This window comes from Carassius gibelio, chromosome A16, assembly GCF_023724105.1.
Source record: "Carassius gibelio isolate Cgi1373 ecotype wild population from Czech Republic chromosome A16, carGib1.2-hapl.c, whole genome shotgun sequence".
Taxonomy (NCBI): domain Eukaryota; kingdom Metazoa; phylum Chordata; class Actinopteri; order Cypriniformes; family Cyprinidae; genus Carassius; species Carassius gibelio.
The window spans coordinates 24,127,944-24,141,994 of record NC_068386.1 but is presented as its reverse complement, the minus strand read 5'-3'; the positions used below and the strand labels follow the sequence as shown (position 1 = coordinate 24,141,994).

The 14,051-nt window shown below is 36.1% G+C and overlaps 1 protein-coding gene across 1 annotated transcript; it reads right to left on the bottom strand.

Annotated features, from left to right (window-relative positions):
* Positions 1 to 814: 814 nt before the first annotated feature.
* LOC128030875 (endoribonuclease ZC3H12A) lies at positions 815 to 11,879 on the bottom strand. The gene is made up of 6 exons (XM_052618948.1): positions 11,800 to 11,879; positions 10,043 to 10,489; positions 7,303 to 7,442; positions 5,815 to 6,049; positions 5,613 to 5,719; positions 815 to 4,215 (listed from the first exon to the last, which is right to left on the bottom strand). The coding sequence occupies exons 2-6, from the start codon at positions 10,387 to 10,389 to the stop codon at positions 3,302 to 3,304; spliced, it is 1,743 nt and encodes a 580-aa protein (XP_052474908.1). The 5' UTR covers positions 10,390 to 10,489; positions 11,800 to 11,879; the 3' UTR covers positions 815 to 3,301.
* Between the last annotated feature and the right edge of the window lie 2,172 nt (positions 11,880 to 14,051).

The following is a 14,051-nucleotide window of genomic DNA, read 5'->3' as shown; positions in this document are numbered from 1 at the left end:
TACACTGTACTCACTAACAATCACTTTTGAGAAAGTACATGATTTTGGATGTTCTCTCGGTTTTGATGCTTTATGTGGGTTTCTTTGACCTGTTACCTGTTGACTGGAATCTGCACTTTTTCATATTTATGACTGTTGAGGAAATTCTGTCTTTAAAATACATACTGGAATATCAGCAGGGCTGAGATAAGCAGACTCATATCGGTAGCTTAAACAGATCAAGTTAGCCAAAATATTTCCATAAAAGGAACAGGTATGTGTAAAAGAGTGATTTAAATTCTGTGGAATTCTGTTGACACGCATTCCATGCAGGTCTACTTATTGCCAATATCCGTTAATGCAAATGAAGCATACACCCTATTAAACATGGATGGAGCTGACGTTTATGAGGTAAATATGAGGTAAAAACCAGTCTCCTCTGCTGCATTGTTCTTTGTAGTCATCAAGATTTTCCTTGTTTACTGAAGGATGTGTTCTGATGTTTCAGGAAAGAGACTGAACTGACGCATGACACTGTTACAACTCATTCATGGAAATTAAGATGATTTTTAGTTTCAAACATGTTTACTCACAGATTACTCAAAGGTAAAAGATAATACTAACAGATAATGTTAACAAATGTTTGTTAAGATGTAATAATGTTACACATGTCTTATGCAAGCGTTTTTTTTTTTTTCATTTTTTGGTTTGGCTCATATTTTTGTCTCTGTACTTCCTCTTACAAAAACAGCAAATCACATTCCTATGGATTAAGATAACGACCCCCCCCCCCCCTCCAAAAACAAAAAACAAAAAAAAACAATGATCACATGATTTACATGGAGCTGCTTTGCATTTTCATAAAAATGTTTTGCGCCTGTGAACTTCCTTCTTCCTTGTAGATGTAAAGAGATAAATATATTGTCCAAAGGGGAGGGAAGGACACACACACACACACACACAAAGAGAGAGAGCGAGAGAGATACATTTATAAATAATTTGACATTGAATGTTGACACATGGCAGAGATCTCCCCAGATTTACTATTCAAATCAAATAAACTGTCATACTCGACATCCTTTTGTAAATAATGTGGATAAGTCATAGATACAATTGTTCGTGTCACAACAATTATATTTATATAACAGAGTTCCATTGCAAACGGCTTTCAGCAGTAAAGGCAAAAATAACATTGGCAAACACATTTACCCACATGCATTATATTCATGCAAATCATCATTGCCATCAGACAGATGAACAGTTCTTTGAAATCTGTAGTTATAATAATACAATTTAATAAAGAAACAAATAGCACCAAACATGTGGAATTATGAAGGTGTGTTTAAGTCATGGATTAAAATGGATTGTAGTTTCAGTACATACTTCGGATGCCAGATAAAACAGAGCCATCAGTCACAATTAAAATCAAAACAGAAACTATTTCACAGAAACATCTTATGTCGTGACAACAGCAGGTTTCCCAGCGTGTTAATATTTAGTTAACATAAAACACTCATGTATGTGGAATTCCTTGGTATGTAGTTTATCTAAAACTGTTAAAAACATGCTTTTTTCTTCCCTTCTTTAATAACTATGATGTATGTAGTGTTTTTACAGCTCATATTAATTTAGAGACTACAGTATGTGCATACTTTAAAACTTGGATAGGATTGCAAAATTTTTCTGCAGGATTATTCAAACTACAAGTTATTTTCAAACCAATAAAGTGAACACATAAGAAATGTGCATATTCCCTTATTCATGTTTATTATAAAAAGGTTAATGAAGATTGTGTTTGTCATTTACTAATTATGGTGTCACTGGTTGCATGGAAAATGTCTTTGTATGCATTTTATTATATATGTCAATGTTTTTTTTTTCACAGCTTAATAGTAAAATCATGACTAATTTGTGCAAAGAACAATGCGATGATGGAAGTCAGTTTTGCATAGAAGGAAAGACGTGAGATGTCATTTGTACATTTTAAATGATCAAATAGTAGCAGAACCAAACTGATATGAAACATAACATTGAAGCACAATGAAATATGATGTCCAGCTCTGTGATAAGTTTTCAAAATGCAATTCGCCACAGAGTCAAATCACAGTGCTTGAAGTATTGTAATAAAAATCAATCAGGGGATTCCCACCCCTATTAACCCAAACAAAGAAATACAATGAAAAGAGTGCAGGAGACAAGGAATCACACCTATTATTTTAAGCGATTCTGTGGTGGAGCTGATTCGAATGAACAATTGGCGGCAGACATGCTAACTACAAAATTACTCTTAACATTTAAAACAGGTCCGTTCCTTGACTGCAATTACATATGTCTATATTTAGACTGCTCAAATTACATTTTAGGTTCTGTTCAAAACCAAATCTGTAGCCTTCGAGCCAAGGTACTGTACAGTTTGCTACACGTTAGGAGCAACAATTGATGCAATTTGCATCAACCTCTTAAAAAATATCTAGACACACATTTGACTTCGTAGTCATACAGAGTTACCACAAATACTATGTGATAAGTCATTAAGGTTTTGGAGACTTCAAAGAGCACAAAACAGAAAAGAGAAATCAAAGCTGCAGAAATAAAAGTACAATTGAAATAACTGTACATTTAGAAGTTCAACACCTTGTCAATGGGGCAGTACCCTTAAATGGACAAGTTTTTACCTTATCTACCCCTCGAAGGTGCATATTAGTAATAGGTAGTAAGTAGTAGTAAGTAAAAGTAGTGGTAATAGGTACCTTTAAAAGTACTACTATGAATCTAGGTGATAAAAAAAGTATAAAGTTCAGGGAAGGTCCCAGTGTCAAGCTGTTGCACCCCTAAAGGGCCAAGTTTGTACATTATCTACTCCTAAAAGGTGCATATTACTAGAGTTGTAATGGGTATCTTTAAATAACTACTATGATACCCATATAAGGATATGTTTGTACCCTATCTACCCCTAAAAATTGTGCACATTAATACCTTAGAGTAGTAATTAGTACCTTTAAAGTACTACTGTGAAATTTTAAAGATAAAAGGTACAAAGTTTGGGGAGATCCCCAAAGACAAACTGTTGTACCACTAAATTGACAAGTTTGTATCTTACCTCCCTCTAAAAGGTATTTTCTAGTACCTTAAAGTTGTAATAGGAACATTTTCCACTACTAATAGGTCCCTTTAATACTAAGTACAACTACAAAGCTTTTACGAGCAAAGTAGTACTCCTAAAGGTACAGTATTTGCACTTTTTTTTTCTGAGAGCATAGAGACTCTTTCTTTTCAAAAGTTTGGCATGCTGTCTTTTTTATGATCCCACAGTTTCAATGAATCAGAAGAACTCTCCCTTGGACTTGAGTTTGAGAACCTCTGCCGCCAACTGCTGTGCATCTTTCAGCTGCGGGAACATTTCCATAACTTTGTTTACATGATGCGGATTGAAAATTGCATGAAGCTTCTTCCTGACCTCCTCTCTTTCTTCCTGGAAAGCATTGGACTTTGGCATGCCAGAGTGCTTATGGCTTCCATAGACACCATGAGACATGGGCGAGCTAGGACAGGGGAAAGGTTCGGGTAAACTAGTTGCCTGTGGTAAGAAATAAGGGTAAGACCTATCACTGTAAGTAGTATGACTGTAACGATGGACAGGGTTAGGCAGAGGTAGGGAGCTGCAGGCACCAAAGTTGGGCTGATGGTTGTAGTAAGGACTCATGTTGTCATAGTAGCACTGACCACCTGCAGGTACACCAGGGTTACCTGACATCGGTGAATGATTGGATCTCATCCTATGCAACTCAATACTCTGTGATGGATCTGAAAACTGGCTTTGGTAGGATCCAAGCCCTGAGTCAGAACTGAAAATAGAGGAAGGGTTTGTTTGGTAAGGTGTTAGCAGACTGGTTCTTTCTGCCGAAGCACCATGTTGTCCCATTGTGGCTGTATATAAGGGCTTTTTTGTGGACAAAATGTCATCCCAGTACTGGAGCATAACATCCCTACCATCACAGCTCTTGGGATCCAAGTTGAGCTTTTCTTCCAGTTCTTGCTCCAAGGAGGGTGAGCAGGACCCAAAACCAGGGTCATTTCTTGGGTACACGCCTCTTAGTGGCCCAGTTACTCTGCTGTCCTCTTTTGAACCAGATAGCCTGGCATTCTCTCGAAGCTCATCGGCTAGAGAACGCTGTGACTGGTTTGTTCGCTCTGGGTGGTAGAATTTGCACTTGATCCCATATGTGCATTTTTTCCCTGAAAAGTAAAAAGACAAATGCGATATAAGGTCTACTTCAGGAATTAATCAGTCCTGGAGGGTTGCTGTCTTGAGCTTATTTCCATTCATAATCAAAGACACCTGTCTGTTTTTTTGTAACCCTGGAGACATAGGTAAGATTTTTCAAGTCTGTTTTATTAGGGATGTAGTTAACTCTGCAGGACAGTAGCCCTACAAGACCAGATTTGCCCATCCTTGGTGCACTTCAGAGGTGGCCAATGCCGGTTCTTGAAAGCCACAGTCCTGCTTGATAAAACCTAACCTGTCTGCAAAGTTTAGCTTCAACCCTAATTAAACATACCTAAAACAAATCAAGGTCTTTAGACTCACTAGAAACTTCCAGTTCACTCACTAGAAACTAAATTAGAAACTAATTATTGCAGGACGTTTGACCTCAAGGAGTAGGATTGAACACCCCTGATAATGAAGTTGACACAATGGGAATTAATCTCTCCAGCAAAAAACACTTGCCTGAAAAGTCTTTTTTTTAGTCATTCTTTTATATCCATCACTATGTTACATATTTGCAGAATGCATAATTGCTTACTGGCTACTCTGGCCTACCCTCAAGGAACAGTTGCATAGGTGACTTTACTATATCAAATAGATGCTGTTTGGAGATTGTATTCCAAAATTCCAAAACCAACACAACAGTTACCATAGTCATCGGTCTGTTTACAGCTGCCCATGAAGCCTCTGGAGCTAAAGCCTAGTTATGGTAAAGGAATTTACATTTTTGATACACACTTTAAGTGGCTGACCAATCAGAGCAGACTGGGCTTTTCAGAAAGAAGGGCTTTAAAGAGGCAGGACAGTGAGTGTCAGTCATAAATATAGTTGCTGCAGCAATGTGAAGTATTAGTAAAATAATGTGATTTTTGAACTTTAACTTCATGTAAATGTTTTCTAGCTGACACCAAAAATATAATTATGAAATTTTTAATTAGCAAACTACTGGAAATATAATCAATTTAATTAAATTAAACAAATCAAATATATCACTATTGCTAAGAAAAGGCCGCCAACTGAAGAAAATTGCATTAATGTGGCAGCTGAAAACAGACTTTACTATTGTTTACGAAGTCAATATACCATTTTGCTTTGTTTTCTTATAATTGAGCATATGCTTATCACTGGCCTACAGGTTGTTAAATCCAGCTTGAATGTCTTTGATGGAAGGAAAATCCATTATTACAAAATATGGGATGAGTCATTGGGCATGATTAATGATGTCCATTTTTTATTGGGCTATATTTTATAATTAATTGCACTGTACTTACACAAATTGACTGCCCTACAAAATGTATTTCAATTAGTATTTTGTGGTTAATAAGGCATATGTGATTCTGAATGACAGAAACTGATAATTACTTACCATATGGACATAACTGTCGCTTGGGTTCAACCATGATCACCTTTTTCCGAAGAAAATTATCTAAATTGGGTCCATGATGGCCGAGAGGGTCATCAGGTGGCATGAACCTGTGCAAGATGGTGATGATGATGTTAAATAAATGAATAGGAATAAGATGAGGTACTGCCTTAGCAGCTATTGAAGAATAGTTGTAAGAACGTACTTGTCATTAACAAAGGAGTACATAAGCAATCTCTCCTCAATGCAACGTTTCCAATCTGGACGTTCACTTTGCAGATCACGATATGTGTCGTTCGACACTATAACCCCATCCAGATCGTGAGCTAATTTGACAATAAAGCGATCATCGTAGCAGACCACACGCTTTCCTCCGACCCTTCGTGAAGGTGTAAATACAAGAATCTTTTTCCTTTCCAGCTCTTCCAAAATATGCTGATCTGGAAATAAAGACAAACACATTTTTCTTTGCCTTTGAAGACAATTTTAGCATGACTTTGGAATGAAGGCTGTCTTTCTTAAAGTCATGGTACATTATTTGCCAGTCACTGATAGAATAACTGGACCATAACACCCATCAATTTGAAACAATTTGACAAGTATTATGGACAATCCATTAAGTTATTACACATTTTCGATGCAACTTCTCTTGCTTGATGAGTTTTCTACATTACAGATACAAAACAAACGGTTATTTCCCCAAATTAGCATTTAATATCCACCAAAGTTTAACCATATCAAATGCTACTTTAGGGAGGTGGTAAACTGAAAGATTTCAAAGAACACAGGCCATCATCTATAAACCAGGAAAGAGGCAATAATTCATCACGCAGCACCAGACTCGATTAAAGATTCACAGTGAAACTCAAGGTGATAAGGAAATCTCTTGAACTTCCTGGTGGGGAATTCCCATTGAGGCATGCAGGAAACTTAACTCTTCCTTATTCTTCTTGTTTTGTTATTACTGTTCTTGCTCAAATTGATTTGAGGAATCTGAGCAGAGGCGTTCACAACAAAAGAGAGATAGTTCAGGGACATAAACAAGTGAGATAACCATCTCCACATCAACACCTCTGGACTGTTAAACCTGAAGTCCTAATACAAAGTTAATTTTGTACTAGTATGCCATATCAGTACCAGATGTACACAGGGACTGTTTTACAACAATAAACTAATGAACAGCTAAATTTGACCAAATTACGCTATATTTGAAATCATAACTAGATGAGAAGACATGTTAATTTTTTAAAATATGAACACACTGTTTCTTTATTAATGTACAACAGAGTCAAAAGCTTCAAAACAGTTGTACTGCTTTTCTTTTTCACTATTTATTTATTTATTTATTTATTTATTCTTTAATAAATAGAACATTAAGCATTTATTTAAAAAAAGAAATCTTTTGTAACAATATAAATGTCTTCATTTTCTCTTGAATGCATTGCAAATTGAATGCATCCTTGCTGAATACAAGTATTTATTAAAAATGAACCTTACTGACACCAAACTCTTGAATGGTAGTTTATGTTTACTGAAAATCCTGACAAAAATCCTTCTGAAGAAAAAGATTTTTTTCCCAGTATGAAGTATAGGCATATCTGAGTCTGTGCAGTCAGATGGGCGTTTTTACTTTTCAGACAAATGGGTCTGTGATGACTCATTTTTACCAAAAGTGCCGAGGGAGTGTCTCTACCTGAAATAGGTACATCAGGCCTGGGCTGCTCTTTTCTCCAGGAAGGCACAAACACAGTGATATGCCTGTGTCCTCGGTCAAGGAAGTAATTAACTGCCAACTTAATCCCACGACAAGAAAACACTTCCTTGTTCCCATGACTGAAAGAGAACAAAAGAGACCGAGAAATTAAATTGGCAAATGAGTAAATCAGTGAATATGCATGCCAAAAACCACTGGTCTGTACACGTTAGCAGCCTTTGGTGGTTAGGTCTCACACCATGAATGTAATGTTTTTAATGCCATGTCAAATTATTTTTTTTACATCTCCTTACAAGTCTTGTGTAAATGGCTCTTTAATAATTATGTGTAGTGTGGCAATGTGTGTTGCCTGTAGTAAACCACATGAATTGCTCAGATACAGTGCCCTCCACTAATATTGGCACCCTTGGTAAATATGAGCAAAGGTGGCTGTGAAAATAAATCTGCATCGTTTATCCTTTTGATCTTTCATTCAAAAGATTCAGAAAATTCTAACCTATGATTGAAGTAAAACAAGTGGGGGGACAAACGTAGAATAAAATAAATGTTTTCTGTAGTTCACGTTGGCCACAGTTATTGACACCCAATTATTGCAATGCCATTTCCCCAAGATAACAACATATAACAGAGTTTTCTCCTATAATGCCTGATCAGTTTGGACAACACCTGATAAGAGGTCAGACAACATTCCTTCATGCAGAATCTCTCCAGAACCTTCAGATTCATAGCTCCATGTGAGCTTCTTCTCTTCAGTTCACTCCTCTCATTTTCTATAGGGTTCAGTTCAGGAAACTGAGACGTCCATTGCAGATGCTTCATTGTTTTGCTCAATGAGACATTTTTGTGTTGATTTTGATGTTTGTTTTGGATCATTGTTCTGATGGAAGGGCTTTCTGACCCCAAGATTCAACTAATCTCTGCAATTCTCCAGATTCTCAAACTCTCCTCCTCACCATGCACTAGGACGATACAGACACCGTCCTCTTCCAGGCAGATTTATAATATCTTTAGTTGATTGTAACTTCTTAATTATTGCCCTGATGGTGAATATGGGGATTTTTAATGCTTAACCTATTTTCTTACAGCCACTTTCTATTTTGTGAAGCTCAACAATCTTGTTCTGCAGATCAGAACTATATTCTTTGTTCTATCTATTCTTTGGCCTTTGTGTTCCTCATATTTATAATCCTGTGGAACAGGAAGTCATGGCTGGGCAATTTCATGCTCCTAGTCACCCTGGTGTGCTAAAAAAAGCTAAATATGAATGGGAGTATACTTCGGAGACATTTTACTCAGAATTTCTAGGGGTGCCAATGAATGTGGCCAACATGCATTGAAGAAAAGACATTTATTTCTTGATGTGTGTTTCCCCCAACTTTTAATTGTATTACTTCAATGATAGGTTTGAATTTTGTGAATTTTTTGAATGAAAGATCAAAAGGTTAAACAATGCAGATTTATTTCCACAGCCACCTTTGCTCAAATTTACCAACGGTGCCAATATTAGTGGAGGGCAATGTAGTTAGAAATTCCTTGTAGTGCATTTTACATAAACATACAGACAGTTTTAATAGTTTAATGCTGCCAGGGGTCCGGGGCCCACTAGGGGGCCTCAGGATGACTTATAAGTATTTAATTGAATAAACTGTTATATATAAATATACATACAAACACACACATATACATACATTTACTTATAGCAATAATGCAACTAGAAGGCAAGCTGAAACACAACCTGAGTTGCATAAACTCATTAAGGAATACTAAAACTGTTCAACAACTGGAATGCAAACTGTAGTTGTTGACAGATGCATGTCCGATATGTTTATAGTACTACTGATTAAGAAAAACCAGAGATAAGACACACAGGAATGATGGCAGAATGGTTTGTTTTGACTGGGAAGCTACATCTAACAATAGATTCAAGAGAACAAACAGCCATTTCCATTACGTCAAGATGTTATCGCAAATATCAATGCATTAATAGACTTTTACCCACAGTGTTTGTGATGTCTTGTAATTTACCACCTCTCTTAGACTACTTATAAACCTTTCATTTCAAGGAAGAATGTCTTTCACAAAATTCCCTACTGTAACATTTGCAGAATGCATGACCAAAAATGTTGCAGAGTATGTTAAGCGTGAGGCCTTGGCCTCCTGGAAGCAAAATGGTTAAACTGTGCCTTAATTTGCATACCGGAGAACAGAGAAGCATGGACGAAGAGGAAAGACTTTTCAGAAAAACCAGGTCTAAGTTTAAAGCCCGAAGGCAATATGAGCAATTCACTATGGGAAGTGCTAAGTAAAATTACATTAAATGCATTAGTTACTACTTTTGAAATTAATTATTAAACAATTGATGTTTCTTCCAAATAAAGAAATATCAATGAGTCTGAATTTGTGGAATTATTTGGATGTGATATTAATTTTTTTATAAATCCGCTCTAAAAAACATTCCTACTGTTACAGCAATATGAAGTGAACCAACATAAAAAAAGAAAAGTGGAATCAAAGTGAAAGCCTTGTAAAACTTGGGAAGCGTTTATTCACAACCAGAGTGCAGCTGTCACGAATTTCCCTTTGTGATTGCAACTTGTTGATACTTGTTAAACTGGCAAAGACTCTAAACTCTGCTAAGTTTTCAATCTCCATTCTGTTTCTATTGAAAGACTAAAGAAAAATTCTAGAAGGAAAAAGGCCAGAAGTACCATGTCCTCACCTCATGGCCACGTTGCTGCCATCAATAACAATAGGTTTCAGGTCACTTTCGGGTTCAGTGCTGTCCTCCAGCGTTGAGTCCTGTCCCCTAGATGAGCTTCCTTCCCGATGGGGCCCACCATCATCACTGTCTGAGGTAGAAGAGGGCACGGCCTTCGCCCCTGAACGCACCAGCTCCCCGAGCACCGCGTTGGTGTCTGTCCCCAGGCCGAGCTTCCTCAGGGCGGCCTTCACCTCTTGTGGAGAGTAACCCAGCTTACGGAAGAAGTTGACCTTCATCTGCAGGTCATGGAGGTCAGGTCCATCTTGGCCCAGGACAGCAGGTTGATGGTAACACCCCGACTGCATCCCGTTGTATGTTGGATGTGTGATGTTCTGAGGTTTTTCAGTGTAAGAGCTGCTGTGTCATCCATATGCAGCTCTGACATGTTCTTGCTTCTGAATACGTCTGAAACATAAACAAATAAAGAAGTCACTACAATGCAAGTTATAAATTGCAATTAAATTTTATATTTACATAAACATTCTGAATAAATATAACGTAAACAGTATAACAAGGTAATACTTTTATATAAGGTATTATCTTTATATATACATATTTTATGCATTACATGACTTGATCTTCATAAATATATTCATTAATTATTTGAGCTATCTGTATATATATTTGTAATATGAAATTTCATGTATATGTACAATTCAATCCTCCATCAACCTCCTCCCAGAATAATACACAATTTCATGCATGGATATTGTAAAGAAATTACATTAAAAAAAGAATAAAACCATATTTAAAGATTTAGTCTTATAATTTACAATACATATTAGAATAAAGTAAATATGAAGTACAACAGTTTAAAAAGAGTAATCTATCCTTCAAACAGTTAGTGTTGTTTGTGAGTTGAATTTGATATTTATTTTCAATATTATCAGAATTTTAACATGCATTTATTTGAAGGTAGAGGACTATTTCTAGAACAGTGGAAAGTGTTCAGTGCATGCAAAATACATGGAGATCAACCCAGTAGTGACTTGCTATTTAAAAAAAAAAAAAAAAAACAACAACTTTGAAATAGATTTTTATCTGTTTCCAGATCATCCAAGTGGCTCAGGCCTTTGAATAATGGTAACATTACATACTCATGTACTCCAATGCATTTGATAAACAAAATAAATGTATAGAGGTTTATATCAGGTGTAGTTTTCCTTTTTGCTTTTACTAATTGCTGAAACACTCAAATTTGAGATATTTAATGCAGTGAACTTGTTACACACAAAGCAGTGATCATCTGTTTATTTAAATTGTACACTTCAGGTGTCATCTGTTAAATTACAGTGTCAATAAATGACATATAGTTATCTCCCCCTACTTCTACAACACTTTCCACTCAGAGTTTCTGATTCATTGAGTAAATAAGAGACCATATAGAGTGTAAAACTCCTACAGACACAGGGCTATAATAAAATCATAACTGACTAAACTCTAATATACTGCCAGTGACACTACAATACAACAACATTCTCCTTCTCAACTTCGACACTGTCTACGCTTCAAGTTCATGGGGGCTTTTAACTTAACTGTGCTTCAGCCATTCAGACCCCCGCTAAAATACTAGAGGAACTTGTAAACTTGTTGTTTTGAAGTAAGAAGAATAAAGAGTTATTTTAATGTAAAAGAGTGTGAATGGCTGTCTCGGCTGTTACACAATACATGCTTATTTTCTCAAAGTTTATAAAACAAAATGAAATGTAACCTACCATATTCTCCTAGTGATCAGCCCGGTGTTGTATATGTGTGTGCTAGAAAGCACCGATCCTGTGTTTTATGACGTGTTTTAATGACACCCAACCTTAAACTTCCTGATTAAGGTGACTCAACCTGTTCCTCCCCCGCCAGAGAGAGAGAGAGAGAGAGAGAGAGAGAGACTGCTGACTTTATTACACTAAGACAAATAACCACTTTTACATTAAAATTATAATTAATATTATTAATGAGGATGTGTTTTATAATATAAAATATAATTTTAATGTAAAAGTGGTAATTTGTCTTAGTTATTAATGTGGATGTGTTCTTTTTTTATTATTATATTTTACATTATTATTTTGTTTTTCAATACTATTTCTGATTAGATTCTCAGTAATATTGTACTTTTTAGGCATTACTCTTTAGTTAGTTAGTTTTTATATATTTGTTTTTGGTTTGGTAGACAATTAATAAATAACTCAAGTGATAAAATTAACCGAGTATCTTGAAATAAGCACAACAAAGTATTTCCCAACTTTTCTCGTGTTGCATGATTTCATTCATACAGTAAATGGGTGGAGAATTGACATTTATGGTTGCGAAACATATCTAAAAGAAATGTGCTGTTATGGGAAGGGAAATTTTATGAGCATACTTATGTCATATTTTGTGATCATTACATAATGCTTTTTATGAAAGCAACTGTGGGTAATCTTACACTCAAAGAAAGAGAGATAAAGTATCAAAATACAGGTGAGAAATGATTATATAAGGCTTTTCCCTCCTCTCATGTGCTTTCCCTCAGTTGTCTTGTACATGAAGACCAGGAAAAGATAGTATTTTTTTTTTCTATTTCCTCTTTTGTCTGTGAGGGCATACTGTAAATGTGTTTTGCATATACAGTATGTTACTGACGGATCTGTTCATTAGAGATAACCAAACTGAATTTTTTTGTCAGTTCAAGTAAACCTGTAATGTTTTGTTTTAAACAAAAATATAATTCACAATATAATAACTGATGCCTTGCCATTATTTTATTATCACCAAAGTGACATTGACGAAGCAAAAGATTGGTGCCGTCTTTGCAGGTCAGAGTCTATTGAGTGTGCATCTTGAGGAAGTTATTACGAGTGAGGTCACTAATATGTCCTGCTCCGTGAGCCACAGGTTAATGGTGTGTACTGAGTGGAGTTCTGGACGCTGGAGAAAGCAATCACTGGGGGTTGCCAGTCCACTGCTCTCTTTGAGACACTCTCTTCGAGTGTCAGTGGGCCCAGGTGTCTCCGGTGCTGATATTACAGCAGGGCAATGAGCTACAGCAAACAGAGATGAGTTTCCTTGCTGACCCCCGCCGGCACACAGCTGCCATGACAACCAGCATCCAGAGAGATCAGAGGAGAGGTTGGACCCTAAAGATAAAGTCAATGCAACCTTGAAGTAAAATATCACAGCAATTAGCCATTATTGCACTTTAGATTTCAATACATTAGATGCAACATATCAAATCAAATGGATCCTGAGTTTTTCCTTAGAACTAACTTTCTGAGCTAGACTGACTAGGAGTAGTAACAAACCAACTATTATCTATGTTCTATAATATTTGGCAATCACATGGTCTTCACATCTAATTTGATTACATTATTGTTATTATTATTTTTAAGTGCAGCATGTTAGCATAAATTAAATTTGTTAAAACAGATTTGTATTTATTTTTTTGTCAGGCGCTTCCTCTGTAAAGAACTGTATTATAACGAACACAAGAGGGCAGTAAAAGTACATGATACAGAATTTGCTGTGACCCATAATGTTATCTTGAACAGCTTGTGTTACACATTACTCTTTGTTACTGAACAGATCTGTGTCCAGAAAAACACATAGCCTACTATTCTCATACTCACATTATTTTTGCAGTGTGCAAACTGCTCAAATTTTCTCTATATAATTACAAATTTTATCAAATGTATGATAGGACATTGCATGAGAAACTGTATCCTATGATTTTTGAAGGGGGGGTGAAATGTTATTTCATGCATACTGAGTTTTTTACACTGTTAAAGAGTTGGATTCCCATGCTAAACATGGACAAAGTTTCAAAAATTAAGTTGTACGTTTGAAGGAGTATTTTTGTTCCAAAAAAACCTCTTCCGGTTTGTCACAAGTTTCAGAAAGTTTTTTTCGAGGATGGGTCTGTGTGACGTTAGATGGAGCGGAATTACCTTATATGGGTCCTGAGGCACTTCTGCCGGAAGAGCGCGCTCCCGTATAG